The sequence below is a fragment of the Thalassophryne amazonica genome, chromosome 1, assembly GCF_902500255.1.
Source record: "Thalassophryne amazonica chromosome 1, fThaAma1.1, whole genome shotgun sequence".
NCBI classification, from domain to species: Eukaryota; Metazoa; Chordata; class Actinopteri; order Batrachoidiformes; family Batrachoididae; genus Thalassophryne; species Thalassophryne amazonica.
Genome location: NC_047103.1, coordinates 154,930,977 through 154,952,696, shown reverse-complemented (window position 1 = coordinate 154,952,696; position 21,720 = coordinate 154,930,977). Strand labels below are relative to the sequence as shown.

General features: G+C 40.6%; 1 protein-coding gene across 11 annotated transcripts in view; it reads left to right on the top strand.

Annotated features, from left to right (window-relative positions):
• Positions 1–21,720, top strand: part of dock9b (dedicator of cytokinesis 9b) — a 144,543-nt gene that overhangs the window by 52,735 nt on the left and 70,088 nt on the right. For all 11 annotated transcript variants that reach the window (XM_034176822.1, XM_034176790.1, XM_034176774.1 and 8 more), the window contains exons 3-9: positions 699–788; positions 8,705–8,787; positions 9,453–9,522; positions 13,951–14,046; positions 15,147–15,281; positions 18,262–18,436; positions 18,513–18,568. In XM_034176822.1, the coding sequence (XP_034032713.1) occupies positions 699–788; positions 8,705–8,787; positions 9,453–9,522; positions 13,951–14,046; positions 15,147–15,281; positions 18,262–18,436; positions 18,513–18,568 (705 nt within the window). The remainder of the gene's footprint in view (positions 1–698; positions 789–8,704; positions 8,788–9,452; positions 9,523–13,950; positions 14,047–15,146; positions 15,282–18,261; positions 18,437–18,512; positions 18,569–21,720) is intronic.

The following is a 21,720-nucleotide window of genomic DNA, read 5'->3' as shown; positions in this document are numbered from 1 at the left end:
TAGAGACATCCCAGCAAAAACTGCAGATGCCTTCAGATGGCTTACGGCGTACTGGATTTGTTTGTTTGTATTAGAAGAATGAGTAGTGTCAATAAGCTGTCGCCATGTTTGCTTTTAAGCTAAGCGCCGTTGCTGCTAGTGTTAGTGCATGCGGTGGTCGGGGGATGCAATAGCACGAATCATATAGTACCAAAATTGCACGCTAATTAGCACTAAAAATTGCACAGTAAGTGGAACACAATGGCAAATGGTATGAATAATCCTTCTCACGTGTTATACAAAACACCAATCAAATGACAAGGATCTATTCAGGTGTTATATAATAATCAATATTAGCCTGACCATGATGCCTCCTTTGCAGGTGGAGCCCTTCAGGCAGGACATCTCTTTGTGTTTGGGCAGTTTAAATATTGTGATCCCTGATATTGTTCATCCTTCTCTGAGATCGACGTCGCACCACAATACATATCGGATCATGTTATAAGGGAGAGATGCACACGTCTGTCCACTAGCGTGCGAATCATATTCCACAGACACAGATAAACAAGCAAATGTGATTACATTAACTTTCTTCCTAGAGGTGAGGAGTATGATGTGAGTGAATTTGCTTTGTTGTTTAAAACCTAACAGGAGGGACGTGTTGTGCCAATCAGTTATACAGTATCAACCTGTTTTATTATGCTTTCCTGTCTCCTCAGATTTCCACCCTGAGGCGCCAAGGCAGGACTCTGTTCTCCACGGTGCCAGAGACTGCTGAGAAAGAGGCTCACTCTCTGTTTGTCCAAGAGGTAATACTAAGACACACCTGGACGTCAGCCTGCTTTGTCCATTCTTCAAACCTCCCTTTGGCCAAAGTCCCAACCTGTGTTGTGACTGAGCCCCTATTCTATCATTTTCTGTGGAGCACAGCCACATTTTTTTTTTTTTTTTCCTCATTTCACCTAAATGCAGGTGGTTTGGCTTCATCCAGATAAAGTATCTGGCTCTGGCACCTATTAGATGCTGAAGCTCAGAGGTGCAGCCATAAATCCAGCTGAGGATTCATTCTGAGTCACTTAAAATGAACTGGATAGAATTTAGAAGATGGCAGTGGAAAAGACGAAAACATCAGAGGTCCAAAATTTTGACTTTGCCCTCTAATTGAACTTGTCTTTGTTCTCCACCCTCACATGTTTCTTGACAGTCCAGCGGACAGCCCACAGTTCACCCGGGGTTCACTTTGTGCTCGGGTTTGTCCTGATGGAGCCTGTTAGAAGATAGTCCCCCATGGCTGCAGCCAGGAACTACATCATAATGTCATCTGCAGCAGCTGGTGCAGCTGTTCTTTTTCAGAATTTATTGTTGGCTTTAAAAAAAAATCATCAACTTAACATGTGTTTTGTAAGTTTGCAGGATTTATAAACACAGTTTGAAGTTCTGGTCATCTTAATTTTGAAGCAGTTGCACTGTTACTGGTGTTTGCACACTGATATCATAGTTCCACTGTACATCAGATTTTATTTGATTATTTTTCTATATTATGAAATACAATCTATATAAACAACACAGATAATAATCAAGAAGAAATACAGCTATAGCTCTCTACAAATGTACTGTATTATTATATGGCTGCAACGCCACCCGCGCTCTGATTGGCGGATACTGGTCGGATATTTTCCCATATCGGACCGGTTACCATGACAATCAGTCTGCAATGTGTATTTTTGTTAAAAACCTGATTAGAAAACCCAAGTTGGACATGAACGTACTCCATAAATATCTAAATGGCATCGGATTGAAAGCTTACCAGCTAACGACAGGTGTCGCCGACCGAATGGTCCCACCTAAAAATCAGTCCGCTCTGCCTTCACGACGCATGCGTCATTAGCCGTGGTTAACACCTTGTTTCTACTTCAAACTGCACTCCAGTCATCAATCTCAGCGACAGATATCTGAAGCTTTTGTACGACAATCATTTCCACATAAATTCAGCATTATTTCATCATATAAGATGGATGAAGTGATCAGAATGTCATGGCTACATGAGCTACTAGCTGATGCAGTCACGGTAATTTCAAAGCGTCAAGGAGTTTTGCAGAGTTTCTGCTTAAAACGGCTTTAGAATGATGCAAAGAAAATTTTACCTTGTCATCTGATGGTTAATAATCCCATTAATCCATTTAATTTGCTTTGGGTGAAGAGATTCCATCTCAGTCATGCTGCTGTGGTCCGAAACGGTGCATACACAGTCAAGGCAGGCAGACCGATTTTTAGGGGGAGACCGTTCGGTCTGTGACACCGGACCATCTGTTAGCAAATTCTTCATGGAGGTGAAGAAGGCGAACGAGCCCAACACCGTCAGCAGCATATTTGCGTGATACTGTAATTTTGCATATATATATATGTGTGTATATATATATATATATATATATATATATATATATATATATATATATATATATATATATATAATTTTTAACCTCGTTTGCTCGGTCTGTATGGGGATATCAGACCTCTGTGTTTTTCGCACAGACCTCGCTAACACTCGGCTCGTACTTACACCTCAGTCTGATATTTCCCCGTACATAGACCACACGCTCGGTTAATAATCCTTTACTATCACGCTGTGAAAAAATTTGTGCTCCCTTGAGCATTACACTGTTTATTAATTATGATATAAAAACCCTTAAGTGTCTTTACAATAAAACTTCTAAAATTCTGCCCTTTAAACTCACAGTGAAATCTTTTCAACATGACACAAATTATTTAAAAATGTCAAAACCGAAACAATAGTGTGCATGAGTATGGATGTGCCCCTGTTAATATAACAAATAACTGGGTGTAAAAGTGATGATTTTTCTTGAGACTAGTCAGGGGATGGCTATACCGGCTATATCAGAAGAAGCTAATCTTCTGATAAAAAAGCTTCACTAATTAGTTGTTAGCTGATTAACTTTTCAGCTATATTTGAAAACTATTAGCAGTTTTAAACCCTCAAATCATATCTTTCTTCCTGTTCAAGCTTACTAATGAATGCTAACGGAAGCATTAGCATCTGTAATTAGCTGTTAGCTGATTAGCTTTTCAGCTATATTTGAAAACTGTTTGTTTTTCAACCCTCAAATCATTTGTTTGTTCCTGTTAAAGGCTTGCTTGCCTCTACTGGTGGTTGGCTCTCACTGCGGTATTGTATCACTTCCTGTTCTGGAGCACAGCGGTGTTTTGCTGCATCTGTTAGCTGTTTAATCTGCGCAGTTAGATTGCTCTAGTTACCTAGATAACGATTTGCTTCACAGTGTAATCTTCACATGCCTTAACTAAAGCACTCCCTCTGCTGAATCACCTCTAAATTATTTACACATTATTCACTTTGTGTGTTTTTAGGAATCCGCTAGCTTAGCGCAGCTACTAGCTCTTAGCCGGTTTAGCATGGCGGCTTCTCCTGTCTCTCCTGCACTTTTCTGCTCTGGGTGTGAAATGTTTAGTTATTCCTCGGCCTCCTTTAGCAGTAATGGTACTTGTAATAAGTGTAGCTTATTCGTAGCTTTGGAGGCCAGGCTGGGCGAATTGGAGACTCGGCTCTGCACCGTGGAAAATTCTACAGCTAGCCAGGCCCCTGTAGTCGGTGTGGACCAAGGTAGCTTAGCCGCCGTTAGTTTCCCTCTGGCAGATCCTGAGCAGCCGGGAAAGCAGGCCGACTGGGTGACTGTGAGGAGGAAGCGTAGTCCTAAACAGAAGCCCCGTGTACACCGCCAACCTGTTCACATTTCTAACCGTTTTTCCCCACTCGGCGACACACCCGCCGAGGATCAAACTCTGGTTATTGGCGACTCTGTTTTGAGAAATGTGAAGTTAGCGACACCAGCAACCATAGTCAGTTGTCTTCCGGGGGCCAGAGCAGGCGACATTGAAGGAAATTTGAAACTGCTGGCTAAGGCTAAGCGTAAATTTGGTAAGATTGTAATTCACGTCGGCAGTAATGACACCCGGTTACGCCAATCGGAGGTCACTAAAATTAACATTGAATCGGTGTGTAACTTTGCAAAAACAATGTCGGACTCTGTAGTTTTCTCTGGGCCCCTCCCCAATCGGACCGGGAGTGACATGTTTAGCCGCATGTTCTCCTTGAATTGCTGGCTGTCTGAGTGGTGTCCAAAAAATGAGGTGGGCTTCATAGATAATTGGCAAAGCTTCTGGGGAAAACCTGGTCTTGTTAGGAGAGACGGCATCCATCCCACTTTGGATGGAGCAGCTCTCATTTCTAGAAATCTGGCCAATTTTCTTAAATCCTCCAAACCGTGACTATCCAGGGTTGGGACCAGGAAGCAGAGTTGTAGTCTTACACACCTCTCTGCAGCTTCTCTCCCCCTGCCATCCCCTCATTACCCCATCCCCGTAGAGACGGTGCCTGCTCCCAGACCACCAATAACCAGCAAAAATCTATTTAAGCATAAAAATTCAAAAAGAAAAAATAATATAGCACCTTCAACTGCACCACAGACTAAAACAGTTAAATGTGGTTTATTAAACATTAGGTCTCTCTCTTCTAAGTCCCTGTTAGTAAATGATATAATAATTTATCAACATATTGATTTATTCTGCCTTACAGAAACCTGGTTACAGCAGGATGAATATGTTAGTTTAAATGAGTCAACACCCCCGAGTCACACTAACTGCCAGAATGCTCGTAGCACGGGCCGAGGCGGAGGATTAGCAGCAATCTTCCATTCCAGCTTATTAATTAATCAAAAACCCAGACAGAGCTTTAATTCATTTGAAAGCTTGACTCTTAGTCTTGTCCATCCAAATTGGAAGTCCCAAAAACCAGTTTTATTTGTTGTTATCTATCGTCCTCCTGGTCGTTACTGTGAGTTTCTCTGTGAATTTTCAGACATTTTGTCTGACTTAGTGCTTAGCTCAGATAAGATAATTATAGTGGGCGATTTTAACATCCACACAGATGCTGAGAATGACAGCCTCAACACTGCATTTAATCTATTATTAGACTCAATTGGCTTTGCTCAAAATGTAAATGAGTCCACCCACCACTTTAATCATATCTTAGATCTTGTTCTGACTTATGGTATGGAAATTGAAGACTTAACAGTATTCCCTGAAAACTCCCTTCTGTCTGATCATTTCTTAATAACATTTACATTTACTCTGATGGACTACCCAGCAGTGGGGAATAAGTTTCATTACACTAGAAGTCTTTCAGAAAGCGCTGTAACTAGGTTTAAGGATATGATTCCTTCTTTATGTTCTCTAATGCCATATACCAACACAGTGCAGAGTAGCTACCTAAACTCTGTAAGTGAGATAGAGTATCTCGTCAATAGTTTTACATCCTCATTGAAGACAACTTTGGATGCTGTCGCTCCTCTGAAAAAGAGAGCTTTAAATCAGAAGTGCCTGACTCCGTGGTATAACTCACAAACTCGCAGCTTAAAGCAGATAACCCGTAAGTTGGAGAGGAAATGGCGTCTCACTAATTTAGAAGATCTTCACTTAGCCTGGAAAAAGAGTCTGTTGCTCTACAAAAAAAGCCCTCCGTAAAGCTAGGACATCTTACTACTCATCACTAATTGAAGAAAATAAGAACAACCCCAGGTTTCTTTTCAGCACTGTAGCCAGGCTGACAAAGAGTCAGAGCTCTATTGAGCCGAGTATTCCTTTAACTTTAACTAGTAATGACTTCATGACTTTCTTTGCTAATAAAATTTTAACTATTAGAGAAAAAATTACTCATAACCATCCCAAAGACGTATCGTTATCTTTGGCTGCTTTCAGTGATGCCGGTATTTGGTTAGACTCTGATTGTTCTGTCTGAGTTATTTTCATTAGTTACTTCATCCAAACCATCAACATGTCTATTAGACCCCATTCCTACCAGGCTGCTCAAGGAAGCCCTACCATTATTTAATACTTCGATCTTAAATATGATCAATCTATCTTTATTAGTTGGCTATGTACCACAGGCTTTTAAGGTGGCAGTAATTAAACCATTACTTAAAAAGCCATCACTTGACCCAGCTATCTTAGCTAATTATAGGCCAATCTCCAACCTTCCTTTTCTCTCAAAAAGTCTTGAAAGGGTAGTTGTAAAACAGCTAACTGATCATCTGCAGAGGACTGGTCTATTTGAAGAGTTTCAGTCAGGTTTTAGAATTCATCATAGTACAGAAACAGCATTAGTGAAGGTTACAAATGATCTTCTTATGGCCTCAGACAGTGGACTCATCTCTGTGCTTGTTCTGTTAGACCTCAGTGCTGCTTTTGATACTGTTGACCATAAAATTTTATTACAGAGATTAGAGCATGCCATAGGTATTAAAGGCACTGCGCTGCGGTGGTTTGAATCATATTTATCTAATAGATTACAATTTGTTCATGTAAATGGGGAATCTTCTTCACAGACTAAGGTCAATTATGGAGTTCCACAAGGTTCTGTGCTAGGACCAATTTTATTCACTTTATACATGCTTCCCTTAGGCAGTATTATTAGACAGCATTGCTTAAATTTTCATTGTTACGCAGATGATACCCAGCTTTATCTATCCATGAAGCCAGAGGACACACACCAATTAGCTAAACTGCAGGATTGTCTTACAGACATAAAGACATGGATGACCTCTAATTTCCTGCTTTTAAACTCAGATAAAACTGAAGTTATTGTACTTGGCCCCACAAATCTTAGAAACATGGTGTCTAACCAGATACTTACTCTGGATGGCATTACCCTGACCTCTAGTAATACTGTGAGAAATCTTGGAGTCATTTTTGTTCAGGATATGTCATTCAAAGCGCATATTAAACAAATATGTAGGACTGCTTTTTTGCATTTACGCAATATCTCTAAAATTAGAAAGGTCTTGTCTCAAGAGTGATGCTGAAAAACTAATTCATGCATTTATTTCCTCTAGGCTGGACTATTGTAATTCATTATTATCAGGTTGTCCTAAAAGTTCCCTGAAAAGCCTTCAGTTAATTCAAAATGCTGCAGCTAGAGTACTAACGGGGACTAGAAGGAGAGAGCATATCTCACCCATATTGGCCTCTCTTCATTGGCTTCCTGTTAATTCTAGAATAGAATTTAAAATTCTTCTTCTTACTTATAAGGTTTTGAATAATCAGGTCCCATCTTATCTTAGGGACCTCATAGTACCATATCACCCCAATAGAGTGCTTCGCTCTTTGACTGCAGGCTTACTTGTAGTTCCTAGGGTTTGTAAGAGTAGAATGGGAGGCAGAGCCTTCAGCTTTCAGGCTCCTCTCCTGTGGAACCAGCTCCCAATTCGGATCAGGGAGACAGACACCCTCTCTACTTTTAAGATTAGGCTTAAAACTTTCCTTTTTGCTAAAGCTTATAGTTAGGGCTGGATCAGGTGACCCTGAACCATCCCTTAGTTATGCTGCTATAGACTTAGACTGCTGGGGGGTTCCCATGATGCACTGAGTGTTTCTTTCTCTTTTTGCTCTGTATGCACCATTCTGCATTTAATCATTAGTGATTGATCTCTGCTCCCCTCCACAGCATGTCTTTTTCTTGGTTCTCTCCCTCAGCCCCAACCAGTCCCAGCAGAAGACTGCCCCTCCCTGAGCCTGGTTCTGCTGGAGGTTTCTTCCTGTTAAAAGGGAGTTTTTCCTTCCCACTGTCGCCAAGTGCTTGCTCACAGGGGGTCGTTTTGACCGTTGGGGTTTTTACGTAATTATTGTATGGCCTTGCCTTACAATATAAAGCGCCTTGGGGCAACTGTTTGTTGTGATTTGGCGCTATATAAATAAAATTGATGATGATGATGATGTTAAAGCTTACTAATATTAGCTTCCTTAATTAGCTATTAGCTGATTAGCTTTTCAGCTACATTTGAAAACTATTGTGGCAATCCCTCAATGGCGAGGAAGATTTTCTCTTGATTGATTCCTGGACAGGATGAAGGATGCGGCGGTAAGGTTGATCTAAAGATGCCTGTGCATGGAGTTTGTTTAATGTTAGAATGTTGTTGCACACCGAAAAACATACAGTCCTTGACAGATCTTTAGCCTGGTCCGATGTCTGAGAAATCAGACTATTGAGGTCTGCAGAGCTGTTGCAACCTACATCTGCCTTTACAGCCGTTTGGTTACAAGCCATCACCTTGTCCACCTGATCCACCATTGAGGACTTCTTGTTTCACCAGAGCCCTGGTAGCCATTTCGTGTTCAGGGTTCCTGTTGGGCCTTCATTGTTACCGTAGTAGCCATGGGGTACACAAGGTCCCCACCGTATTTCACCCCAGCGGGCGATCCCCTACTTGATCTGTTACTCAGGTGTCACAACGCGGATGAGGGGTTGGATTTTGACACCCAGTTTGAAAACCATGAGAAGACTACTTAACTTCGACTAAATTTTGTTTTCCTAATTAAGCCAACTAACATTTATTGTATGAGGTTTAAGGGTCAAAACCTTGTTTTTTAAACCCCAAACTCATAATGTTTGTTCTCATTGCAGCTTATATACTAGGGAATGCTAACAAAAATATTAGCTTCCCTAATTTACTGTTAGCTCATAAGCTGTGCTCACCTCTGTCAAATAACCCACTCATGTTGCAGTGGTTGTTCTTCATGCTGTAGTGCAAAACAACCACTGCAACATGAGTGTCTGGACCGTTTTTTGTGTTTTTTGGTAATTATCTGGCTGTCTCTTGCTGAAACAACCTTCACTTTCCTCTCTGCTTCTCTGCAGTGTATCAAAACCTACAAGTCGGACTGGCATGTGGTCAATTACAAGTATGAGGAGTATTCTGGAGACTTTCGCCAGCTCCCAAAGTAAGTGATGGAAAATTGGCACAGACAAAGTGGGATGTTCATGATTTGACATCAGGCTTGTTGTGCTCATCAGTGATGCTGCCTTTTGTTTATGGAGTGTTTCAGGCAGAACATTAGAAATACGGAAGTTTCCATCTCAGATCGTCCAAGCTGTTACGCATGAACAATAGTGGGCTTCCTATGTTTCTCTAACAAGGATACACAGAGCTATTCTAGGATGGCTGCTGATTGATATCGTTAAAACTGAAGGGAAATCCTACCATGTGCTGTGTGTCCCTGATCTCAGTAACTTTCCTAAAAGACAGGAATGTGCTTTGCAGGTGTGGCACATCATATTTGGAACATTGCATGATGAAAACTAGACAACCCTTGGTCTTGGCCTTGACATTGTTTATGCCAGTGGTTCCCAAGAGTAAGTTTGGTCTTTCAGAGGTCAAAGGTCAAGTGTCCTCCTGGGGCTTGAGCTGCACTTAGAAAAGCAGCTGCAGCACTCGAGCTACATCCTGTCAAACCCATATCCTTAAAAAACCCTTACAAACATGCAACACAGCATTTTTTATATATATATATTCTGAAGTGGGGGTGGTAGGATTGTACTGTACATGTATTTCCATAATATAGAAGCTAAATATTTTATGGCAACTATGATGTCTTTTCCTGTTCAGTAAGCTGTTGAGACCTGAAAAGTTGGCAACTCACTTGTTTGAAGTGGATGAAGATGTGGAAAAAGATGAGGTAAGATGAGCGAGACATGACAGAAAGTGGTGATAATTACCTCCACCAACGAAATTGAGCAGAGGTTATGTTTTCACCATTTGTTTGTGAACAGTCTGAAATCCACAATTTTCATTTATTGTTATATATCACCGATTATTGCCCCGTTTCTGCTTAAAGCAGCCTCATTTCTGCTTAAAACTGACTTTAGAATGATTTAAGAGGTTTTAATTTGTCAGTTGTTGGTTAATGATCACATTATTCCCTTTGATCGCTTTAGGTGTAGAGCGTCAGACTCAGAGAGTCAGACTCAGACGTGCTGCTGCTGCGCTCTGATCGGTCCCCCATCCTTTATTATGAAATAATGCTGAATTTATGTGGAAATGATTGCTGTACAGAAGCTTCAGATATTTGTCACAGAGATAGATGATAACTGGAGTGCAGTTTTAAGTAGAAATGAGGCGATAATCGGAGAATTGCTGCTGACGCTCCAAAATGACGCATGCGCAGTGAAGGCAGGGGGTACTAATTTTTAGGGTGGACCATTCAGTTAGTGACACCGGGTCTGATCTGGATTACAGATTTTGTGGCCATTTGAATTTAACATTGAAAACCACATTTAATGCATATTTTACATTATATCTTAATCAAACATGCCCCAATCACTATCATATTTGAAGTGAGGTGCAGACTGGCACTCACTATCACCTGACAAATTTTGATTCAGATCTGATCCAGATTGTGGATTTTGTGGACATTTGAATTTAATATTGAAAAGGCCATTTTGTGTACATTTTAATTACATTTCAATCAAAAGTTCCTCAATCACTCATTTGTGACAATGAGGTGCAAACTGTCACTCTCAATGAATAGACTAAGTTTGATCCGTATCTGATTTGTATTGTGGATTTAGTGGATGTCTATATATTAAAAGCCAAGTAGCCTCTGTGTACATGTATGCGTGCGTGTATGCGTGCGTATAACTATGATCACAGAGAAACTAGGGAGAGCTGACATTTGCTGTTTGGTATGTTTATGTATTATTAGTCATTCTAGACCCTGTGGATCTCCATGGGCAATGCACTACTTTGATTTTACCATTGAAAAGCCCTTTTGATCTATATTTTGGATTATATTTTATTTTATGAAAAGCCACTTCTAACAGGACTTTGACCTATGAGCGCGGTGCTCTAGTTACAAATTGCTCTGTAAGAGCAACAAGGTCATCATTTCTTGAGCAGATATAGTGAGGTATAACACATGAATACACCAAAAACCAAACTATTTTCCCAGCAAGGAGAGGTATTATTTTTACCACGTAGTATTGTACTCTAAAAGTACTATCGAAATCTGATAAGAATCCTATAGGATTTTCATCAGTAGGAATCCTATAGGATGTCTATCAGATGTTGGAATTACTTTTCCCCAGAGGTGGGATGAATCCACTGTCAAGTCATTCTCAAGTCATGAAGTCTCAAGTCCCAAGTCCCAAGTTTCAAGTCTCAAGTCATCTTGCAAACAATTGGTGGTCATTATGACTTGAGACTTTACTTGGGACTTGACTTGAGACTTGTGACTTGCCGATTCATGAATTGAAAGTGACTTACTGGTGACTTTGTCCCACCTCTGCTTTTCCCTATAGGAATACTATAAGAATTGGATTGGTTTATCCGATAGGATGTCTTTCAAAAACTGGAATGAGTTTCTCCCTGTAAGAATTCTATAGGATTTTCATCAGTAAGAATCCTATAGGATGTTTATCAGAAATCAAATTACTTTTTCCAACAGGAATCAGAAAATAATCCTATAGGATTTACAACAGTAGGAATCCTCCTTCTTTTCCTTCTTTGACTGGTCCCTTTAGGGGTTTCCACAGCAGATAATCCATCTGTCTCGCCTTCTCTTCTGCATCTTCCTCTGTCACGCCAGCCACTTGCACGTCCTCCCTCATTACTGCCAGAAACCTCCCCTTTCACCTTCCTCTTATCCTCCTACCTGGTGGTTTCATACTCAGCATCCTTCTCCCTATATACCCTGGGTCCCTCCTCTGCACCTGCCCAAACTATCTCAATCTTGCTTCTCTGACCTTGCATCCAAAGTGTTCTACCTGTGCTTTCTCTCTGACATGTTCTTTCCTAATCCCGCCCATCTTTGTCACTCCCGAAGAAATTCACAGCATCTTGAGTTCTGCCACCTCCAGCTCTGCCTCCTGCCTTTTTGTTAGCGCCACCACACACTGTAGCTGGTCACCCTACTGTCCCATAAACATTCCCTTTCAGTCTTGCAGACACCATTCTATCACAAATGACTCCTGCCACGTTTCTCCACCCACTCCACCATGTCTGCACTCTCTTCTTCACCCCTCACCACACTCTCCATTATTTTGGACAGTTGACACCAAATATATCTTCAGCACCTCTACTCCTTGCAACTGCAATATTCCACCGTACTCCCTCTCATTCACACACATACTCAGTGTTGCTCCAACTCACTTTCATTTTCCTGCTCTCCAGAGCATATCTCCACCTCTTCAGGTTAGTCTCAACCTGATCTTTAACTACAGATCACAATGTTATCTGCAAACATCACAGTCCATGAAGACTCCTGTCTGATCGTGCTCATTTCCATTACAAACAAGAAAGGGCTAAGAGCTGATCCTTGGTGTAATCCCACCTCCACCTTGAATGCATCTCTCTTTCCTACTGCACATCTCACCGCTGTCACACTGTCCTTGTACATGTCCTGCACTACCTCACATACTTCTCTGCCACTCCAGACTTCCTCATACAATACCACAACTCTTCTCTTGGCACCCTGTCATAAATTTTCTCTAAATCCACAAACACACTGTAACTCCTTCTGGTCTTCGCTGTACTTTTCCATCAGCACTCTCAGAGCAAACATTGCATCTGTCATGCTTTCTCGGCATGAAACCATATTGCTGCTCACAGATCTTCACCTCTTTTTGAAACGTAGCTTCCACTACTCTTTCCAGTAACTTCATGATGTGGCTAATCATTGTTATGCCGTTGTAGTGACTGCAGCTCTGCTGTCTGCTTGTCTACCTTCTCAACACACTCTCTTTGCTTGTCAGCACATTTCCATCTGCATCTTTAATCACCCTAACATGCTGTACATCCTTTCCAGCTCAGTCTCTCTCTGTCTGGCTAATGGATACATGTCCTTTTCTCCTTCCTTAGTGTTCAACTTCATATACAGCTCTCTACTTTTCTTCACCTTTGCCACATCTCTTTTCACCTTATACCATATCTCCTTGTACTCCTGTCTATTGTCGTCATCTCTGAATTTTTCAGTTCTTTTTTGCCAACCTTTTTCTCCTTAAAGGTTCCTGACCATCATCATTCCATCATAAACTTGCCAAGTCTTCCTTCTTCTGTCCAGATGTCACACCCTTACCTTCCTAGCTCTCTTCTTTCTCTTCTTCCTTCAGCTTCCACCATCTGATCCTTGGTTCAGCTGTCATTCTCTTCTTCTTGTTCTTCTCCAAAATCATCCTACAGACTACCATCTGATGCTGTCCAGCTATGCTCTTTTCTGTCACCACCTTACAGTCTCAATTTCTTTTAAGTTGCATCTCCTACATAGGATACAGTCCATCAGTGTGCACCTTCCTCCACTCTTATTAGTAATCTTGAGCACCTTCTTAAAATAAATATTCATAACTGCCATTTACATCCGTTTAGCTAAATTTATCACTATCTGCCCTTCTACGGTCATCTCCTTGATACCATATCTGTTCATTACTTCCTCATCAGCTCTTTTCCCTTCCCCAACATACCCACTGAAGCCTGCTCCAATCACCACGCTTTCATATTTGTGTACACACTCTACCACCTCATATAACTTACTCAAGAAATCTTTGTTCTTCTTCACTTGACAACCTGCCTGTGAGATATATGCTCTGATGACATTTATCATCACATATTCAATTTCCACGTCAACTGGAATCCTATAGGAATCCTATAAGACAACTTTTTCGTATCCAAATCGTATAATAATCTACAGGTATTTTCTCTGCTAGGCCTAGGTCCACCAACACATCAGTCAAATTCTATGCAAATTAGTGTTCAAAGTATAGAGAAGGACTTTAAAATTGAAGTTGCATCATCAAAAATTGACAAAAGTCTATATTTAAATGTTCTGAACATGACTTACATGTGCTTGGCCTGTACACAGTCTGCTCAAGTTTTAAAGGGTTAATTTGTGACATTGTCAAAGCACAACTCTTCCCAGTAACTGAATTTAATTGAAGGGCAGTGAATCTTAATAATGTACAAACCGTCATAGTTGAATCAGACAAGGGCAGTGTTGAGCTTAATAAAGAATGTTCTTATATGAAGCAGTGGTATTAGGAATGTGTTTTGATTCTAGAAAGTGATGATTGCATCTGTTTGTGTGGGCACTAATTCTTCACACCTCATCCTGCAGGATTCACCCTCTCTCGGCTCACAAAAGGGGGGAGTGTCAAAGCACGGATGGCTGTACAAAGGCAACATGAACAGTGCAATCAGTGTTACCATGCGGGTGGGTTCTGTAAAACTGTAAAAGTGATTTAAAAGCATGTTAAGTACCCTCCATCCTTCTACCTTCTTTGATAACATCCTTTGAAACAGCCTTTCATAAGAATTATTTGAATTTGTTTAAAATAATTTTTGCTTTAATAGCCAAGTAAGTGTGTTTAAATGCAATGACAGCATATTGCTTTTGGCTTTGATACTCATTTATTCTGATCAGCGGTACGGTTCATTGACTTACCATGATGATTTTGTGCTTTGAAACGATATATGTCTCATTTTCAACATTGTCACTTTTATGGTCGAAACCATGTCTTCCAACATTGCTACAGACCTCATATCTCTTTGGCACAAAGAGACTTTCTCACAGTGAGAAAGTCTCCAGCAGCAAGTGTGTCCAAACGTTTGACTGGTGCTATATATAATAATGTTTGAAAATAAATGGAGGTCAGGTAGTGCTAAATTATCACAGCCATGCACAGTAGGCGTAGTGATCACCAACATCTGTTTCTGTGTTGGGGCAATGTCCTGATGACATTAGACTCCTTTTGTAAGATGTCATGAGTGTACTTGACACCTTCACATAGTTGCTCCAACATACAGCAGTATTCATTGTGTATGGTTTGGACTTTTGGTGTCTAGGAATAAGCGCCAACCTAATGGGCTTCAGGGCTTGTATAGGATATATGTCTTACTTCTGTAAAGCAGGTCCTGAACATTATGCCCTTAACATCTAAGACTGAGGGCATCACCTTACCCAGCTCGAAATGATGGACTGAGTTTGACTAAATTAAGTATAACTTCATCCTTGCTGTGGTCACCCTATACTTCTTCTGTACTTGATATTACTAAACAGTTTTTTTCTGTCTTTAAGAATACTTCATATTGCTGTCTTTGGCCATCCTCTCAAAACAGCTAATATACGGTACTTATACCTGAGTGGGAAAACCAAATACATTCATAATCCAAAGAGCTTAAATATGTATTTACTAAGTTTCATTTTCCATGTATTTCACCTTCACAATCAACCTGTGACATCTTGAGCTGATCCCTGTACTGTCTAAAGTGAAATTGCCATTTGAGATGATTATACCTATTTTCAATTTGTAGTCTTTCAAGAGGAGGTACTTCCATCTGGCCCAGTTGGGAGACGGGTCCTACAATCTCAACTTCTACAAAGATGAGAACACTTCCAAGGAACCCAAAGGAACCATCTTCCTTGACTCATGTATGGGAGTTATTCAGGTAAAAGGGCCTCACTTACACACCAAAGCCTTCAATTATCACACGGGTTGCACGTGTCAAGATGAACTTGTGAACTCTTTTAGCCTCTTGTGGAATGTGCGGACTTAATGATAGGCTTTCAGGTGTGTTTTGAACACACCTGAAACCTCTCAAGAATTAAGTTTTTTGTCAACACCAGACAACACAGTCTCTCACTCCTGGTTGTTACTTTCTCACTTCTGAGAGCAATGTTTATGGTTAACCCTATTTGGAGCATCACCATGGCTTCATCAGTATGACACCTGTGGAAAAAGATAGATTAATTCTGACATTTCACACAGACTATTCTTGTTGTTGTTATCATTATGCCTCCTACTGTGGTATTGAGTTCAGATACTTTCAGTTGACTTAAAGTCCTGTAGATGGTAGAGTGTCACTATGGTATGATACTGCTGGAACACTAGTTGGATACATGTACAGATTCTATAATTTTTGCACTTAAAAATTTTTTTTTCTGCTGAAAGAAAGTTCATTTTTGGCTTTCTGTCATTTTTGCTATGCCTAATCCTAGGATGCCTTCAACAGATTCATATTGGTCGATTATTCTGGTCCTGGTGAGATGTTTGAGTTTCAAATCAACATTTTGTGACGTTCTAAAGAAGAAAAATAACTGGTGATGAGGAAACTGATTATACCACAGATGAAGTATATGAGAGAAAATAATTTATTTTGGCTTGTCTCCAAAAGATCCACATTGACGTGCCACAAGTTTTACACCAGATGCCCTTTCTGACACAACTCCAGATGTACAAGTACATGGAGAATGTGGCACCATGGCCTTGAACTGAGGACATTTTTGTTTTGAAGAAAACATGTTAGAAAATAGAAACCAAAATTTGTAGAGCCTTGTGACTGGTGATTTTGCAGGACCAAATCATGGTGACAGCCTAGCTTGTGTACGAAGTCTGTCCAAAAAGTAACGGACCTTTTTATTTTTTTCAAAAACTATATGGATTTGAATCACGTGTGATTGCATCAGCCAAGCTTGAACCTTCGTGCGCATGCGTGAGTTTTTTCACGCCTGTCGGTTGCGTCATTCACCTGTGGGCAGGCTTTGAGTGAGCACTGGTCCATCCCCCTCATCAGATTTTTATTGTCAGTGAAATGGCTGAGAGACTGCCGCTTTGCTCCATGAAATTTTTTTCAGAAACTGTTAGAGACAGCCAGTTGGAAACCATTCGAAAGATTCAGATGGATTTCGGTGAAGATTCTGTCGGCGTCACACGGATTAAGGAGTGTTAATACCTTTTTAAAGATGGCCCACAGCGGCGGAGGGCGCGCGGCGCACCGAGCAGCCATCGACAGGCTGGAACGACCAGATCATTTCTAAACTGAACGCTGTGTTGATCCGGGACATCATGTGACTACCACAGAAATGGCAAGAGAGCTGGACATAGCACTTTTGCCTCACATTCCACTGTTACAGGAGATTTTGTAATGAAAGACGTGCGGAGGATTTCGCGCGTCGGCACAGAGCCGCTCATGGCGCACAACAAAAAAAACACCTCCCATTCAGAAGATTCAGACAGCTTTCGATGGCTTTTCAGTCGAGTGAGTATCCGAGAAATTGTGTAACAGCTGGACATGCCACAACATGTCCTGTGAGACTTCCAACACGGAGGTGTTTTTTTTTGTTGCGCGCCATGAGCGGTTCCGTGCCGACGCGCGAAATCCTCCACACGTCTTTCATTACAAAATCTCCTGTAACAGTGGAATGTGCCGCAAAAGTGCTATGTCCAGCTCTCTTGCCATTTCTGTGGTAGTCACATGATGTCCCGGATCAACACAGCGTTCAGTTTAGAAATGATCTGGTCGTTCCAGCCTGTTGATGGCCGCTCAGTGCGCCGCGCGCCCTCCGCCGCTGTGGGCCGTCTTTAAAAAGGTTTTAACACTCCTTAATCCGTGTGACGCCGACAGAATCTTCACCGAAATCCATCTGAATCTTTCGAATGGTTTCCACCTGGCTGTCTCTAACAGTTTCTGAAAAAAATTTCATGGAGCAAAGCGGCAGTCTCTCAGCCATTTCCCTGACAATAAAAATCCGACGAGGGGGGTGGACCAGTGCTCACTCAAAGCCTGCCCACAGGCGAATGACGCAACTGACAGGCGTGAAAAAACTCATGCATGCACACGAAGGTTCAAGCTTGGCTGATGCAATCACACGTGATTCAAATCCATATAGTTTTTGAAAAAAAATAAAAAGGTCCGTTACTTTTTGGACAGACCTCGTAAACAGATCTGTAGTTTTGGTTTTGGTGGTTATGTATGGGGTAACAATGCTCCATGTTAACAAAGTAAAATTCTTCTTAGTCAGCCTTTGTTCTATATGAGTGTACTTGATCTGAAACCTGCAGTGTGTAGGATTAAGGAGTGTTTCTTAGCATAAATGTATTATAGCGTTCATAAGCCTCTGTTCATTTGTGTAAAATTACCTGCAACAATGAATCAGTGTGTTTTCATAGGCTTAGAATGAGGCCTTCGTATCTATATGGAAATGGTCTCCCTCATGGAGACCACTTTGTTGAACTGCCATGTTGATTGTTACAGTAGACCAAAAAGGACATACTTATTCCACCTTTTGCATTTTGCAGCATGGCTGGAAGACTGAAGAAAAACGAAGAGGAATCACTGGTTGCTCCCCTATACACTGTTTACTGGTTGCTAGTGCAAGCTAACCACTTTGACAGCCCTATTTTAGTGAAATGGAGGATTATACATCTTGCTTATCATAAGAGAAGGCAAGGGAGCATGAATCCTCATCACCAAAGACATCAAAACATGAAGGGCAACCAAATCATGGCCGGTGATGGGGTATTGCAATCTGCAACTTTACCAGCAGATGACACTAAATCTAACACACTGTAGCTTTAAGTACCAGGAAAAAGTACCATGAAAAAGTCAGACTGTATTGCATGTAAACATGGTCATATTCATCTCTCAGAACAGCAAACTGCGTCGGTTTGCCTTCGAGCTGAAGATGCAGGATAAGAGCACGTTCCTGCTGGCTGCAGACAGCGAAGGCGAGATGGAGGAATGGATCAACATCCTCAACAAAATCCTCCACAGCAGCTTTGAACAGGCCATGCAGGAGAAGAGAAATGGGGACCTGCATGATGGTACACCTTTTAATGCTGTCGTGATGCTCTTTGTAATTCCATATGCAAACACACTTCATGTTGATCTTTCCAACAGATGACGAGCAAGGAAAAACTGACCTCTCTTCTGGAAGTTTTCAAGACAGCTTTCAGGTAGCGTGTTCTTTTCATCAGTGGGTAAATTGATCTTTTCAGCATGTGTTTCGCCACACAAGTCAGCACTCTCAGAAAACTGTCACATGATTCTACTGAGTGAAGCAGTCTGCACTCTACTGTACAGACTGCACTGTACCGAATTTAGCAACAGCCACATGGTTTCTCGCTGATGTTAAGCGAGCAGCCAGGTGGGCAGATGTCTGGTATAGCGTCCATGGACTCCAAATACAGAGGACAGATGAGTCCGAGGCAGAGTCCTGACAGGAGTCGAGCTGTGGAACGTGGCACACTGAAAAACAAACAAACTCTGATCTGATTCCACTTTTTACTGTTATTTTCTGAATCCTTGCAAATGTAATTTGGGGGGAGAGCTACCTTGGAATCACCCAGCCTGTCTGTCTGTCCATGAGTCTTGTAACCAGCAGGTGGATTGAAGTGAAACTTCACACAATTGTAGCACACCATATGAGGGTGATTCTTTAACTACGGGCACTATTGGCCTTGTAAATGTAATTTCCACCACACCATTGCCTTACAATATAAAGCGCCTTGGGGCAACTGTTTGTTGTGATTTGGCGCTATATACATGTGCTCTGATGTCACTGTTTATCTCCATAGAAACTACCCAAATAATCTTTCATACAAACTGTTTAAAGGGACATTACAGTGTTGTGGTGGAAATTACGGCAATAGTGTGGGACAACTACAATTTGTTTAAAAAAAATCACAACAGTTGTATGACATTGAATACCCCAATTATGTTTTGATTATTTTACTGATATTTTATTCAGAGATATTTTAAAACATTAGAAAAAAAAATTCTTTACCATTCATTTTTATCATTGAAGATCAAAAGTCTGGGTGTGGGACAAGCACAAAACGGCAATATTTGCATATAATGATGCTGAAAAAAGGTGAAAAAGTCATCATAGACTACTAGAACAAATTTCTTAACCCACTTTCATTGTAAAGATAACTATAAAAGTGTGAAATTTCCCCTTTTTTCTGTTTTTCATACACTATGATCAAAGGACATAATAAGTGCCCGTAGTCTAAGAATCACCCATGAAGAGATGTACCAAGAAAAATGATCCTCTTCTGATGTTTTCAAGGGGCGATAGTTGGAATTTTGTGTTTACTTGAGTTCTCACATGATGTTAACCCCATAAGCACCTAAACCACTTTATGGATTTCAATAAAACTTCACTTAGTGGTAGCACACCATATCAAGATGTGCATGAAGGAAAGGAATTGTTGTTATTGTTTCAGTGAGACACCATATTATATGGTGCTAGGTTTGTCCCTGAATTTCAGCATATATGTAGAGGTTGATGAGTTTGTTAATTTGGGTATTTCACCACAAATGAAGGTTAGAGGTAGTGCTGTTGTACAAAACACAGTGGGAACAACTGGTCAGGTATGATGTCAACCATGCAAGGACATTCCCAGTAATCCCAAAATGATTCTCCAGCCTATTGAGTAGAATATGATGATCCACGGTATCAAACACAGCACTAAGCGGGCCAAAGGTTTTTAAAAAATCTTTTATACCAAATGCCGTCGCCATAATGAACTTAAAAAAGTAACCACTCCACAAATAAAACATGAACTGCTTTACTTCTGTTTTATTTAATTTTATTAGATCTTATTTTACGTTTTATTTATTTTACTAGGTTTTATTCTACTTCTTCCTTTACTTCTATGTATTTTATGTATCTTATCTTTGTTTTATTCTTGTGTTTGTATGACTATGTTTGCATTTTAGTGTTGTCTTTTTTGTGCTAGTGAGCCAAAGACAATTTTCCACATCGGTGGACAATAAAGAATTGTTCTATTCTATTCTATTCTATTCTATTCTATTCTATTCTATTCTATTCTAAGATCGAACAGCACTAGAACCGTAGTGGTGTCCAAATCCACTGCAAGCAGAAGATTAACAGATTAGTTGTTTTAAGACAGAAAAAATGATATTGGATTGTTCTTGGCATCGGAAGATACTGAAGGTTCCAGTACTGGTATCATATTGGATATGTAAAAGTGGTGTTACAGCAAACCGTACATGGACATATAGATGGACACAGGAAAACAATACCTTTGCATACGCTACCACAAGTTGTAATTTAGTTACATTTATTTTATTTGTATAGCGCTAAATCACAACAAAGCTGCCTCAAGGCGCTTCACACGAGTAAAGTCTAACCTTACCAAACTCCCTGAGTAAGCACACAGGTGACAGTGGTAAAAAAACACTCTCTCTGGTGATAATGTGGAAGAAACCTCAAGCAGACCAGACTCAGAGGAGTGACCTGCTGCTTAGGCCATTCTAACAATTACAAGGTTACAACAGTTTATAGTATTGAAAGAAATATAGTTCTTACATTTCTGTATTGTTTTACAGTTGTCTGGCAGCAGAACATCTATTTTATCCATCTTTCATAAGCTTGTATTCCTTGGATTTGAACCTTCCTGTTATTGTTTCATTAAATTAAAAATTAAGCCTTTGACATGAAAAAAATGTTAATTTATTTGCATTTCATGTGCATTTCATTGGTGAGATCATTGTAAACTGCATTAAATAAAAATGTTTGGAATTGTAGACCATACAAACTGTGTTTTGTGTATTTCAGTTAGTGAACACGTACTGTAAGCCAACCTGGAATGTCTTAATTACAGTTAGTGGTTGATTGCTCCTTGATACTCTATTTCTGACCCCGGTCTCTGAAGTAGACAAGGTGATTGTTTATATTTCATTTAGCATTTAAATAATTATGTGAGAGCACCTGTTGGCATGACGATTATGAGGGGAACGGCAGTCTGACATTTAACCCCGGTGACATTGACCTTGACCCAAATGGTTGACTTCTGGCTGACCTTGCCAGGGCACTTCTGGAATTGTTTGCCATATTTTTTCCAACTCCATTTGAAAAGCTAATTCCTTGGCCTTGACCTTTGCCAAAGTGAATTCTCGAAGGGCAGTTTTGGGATCAGCGTTCATTGATATAACAAGTGTGGTAGAAATTGACAAGCAGACAGGCAGACGTGATCTTGAATTATTGCTCTTTGGCAAATTTGACCTTGCTGAGTAATTCCAGAGCCCACTTCAATATGTGTGCCAACTTTGGTGCAAATCAGAGTGGAAACCAAAATTT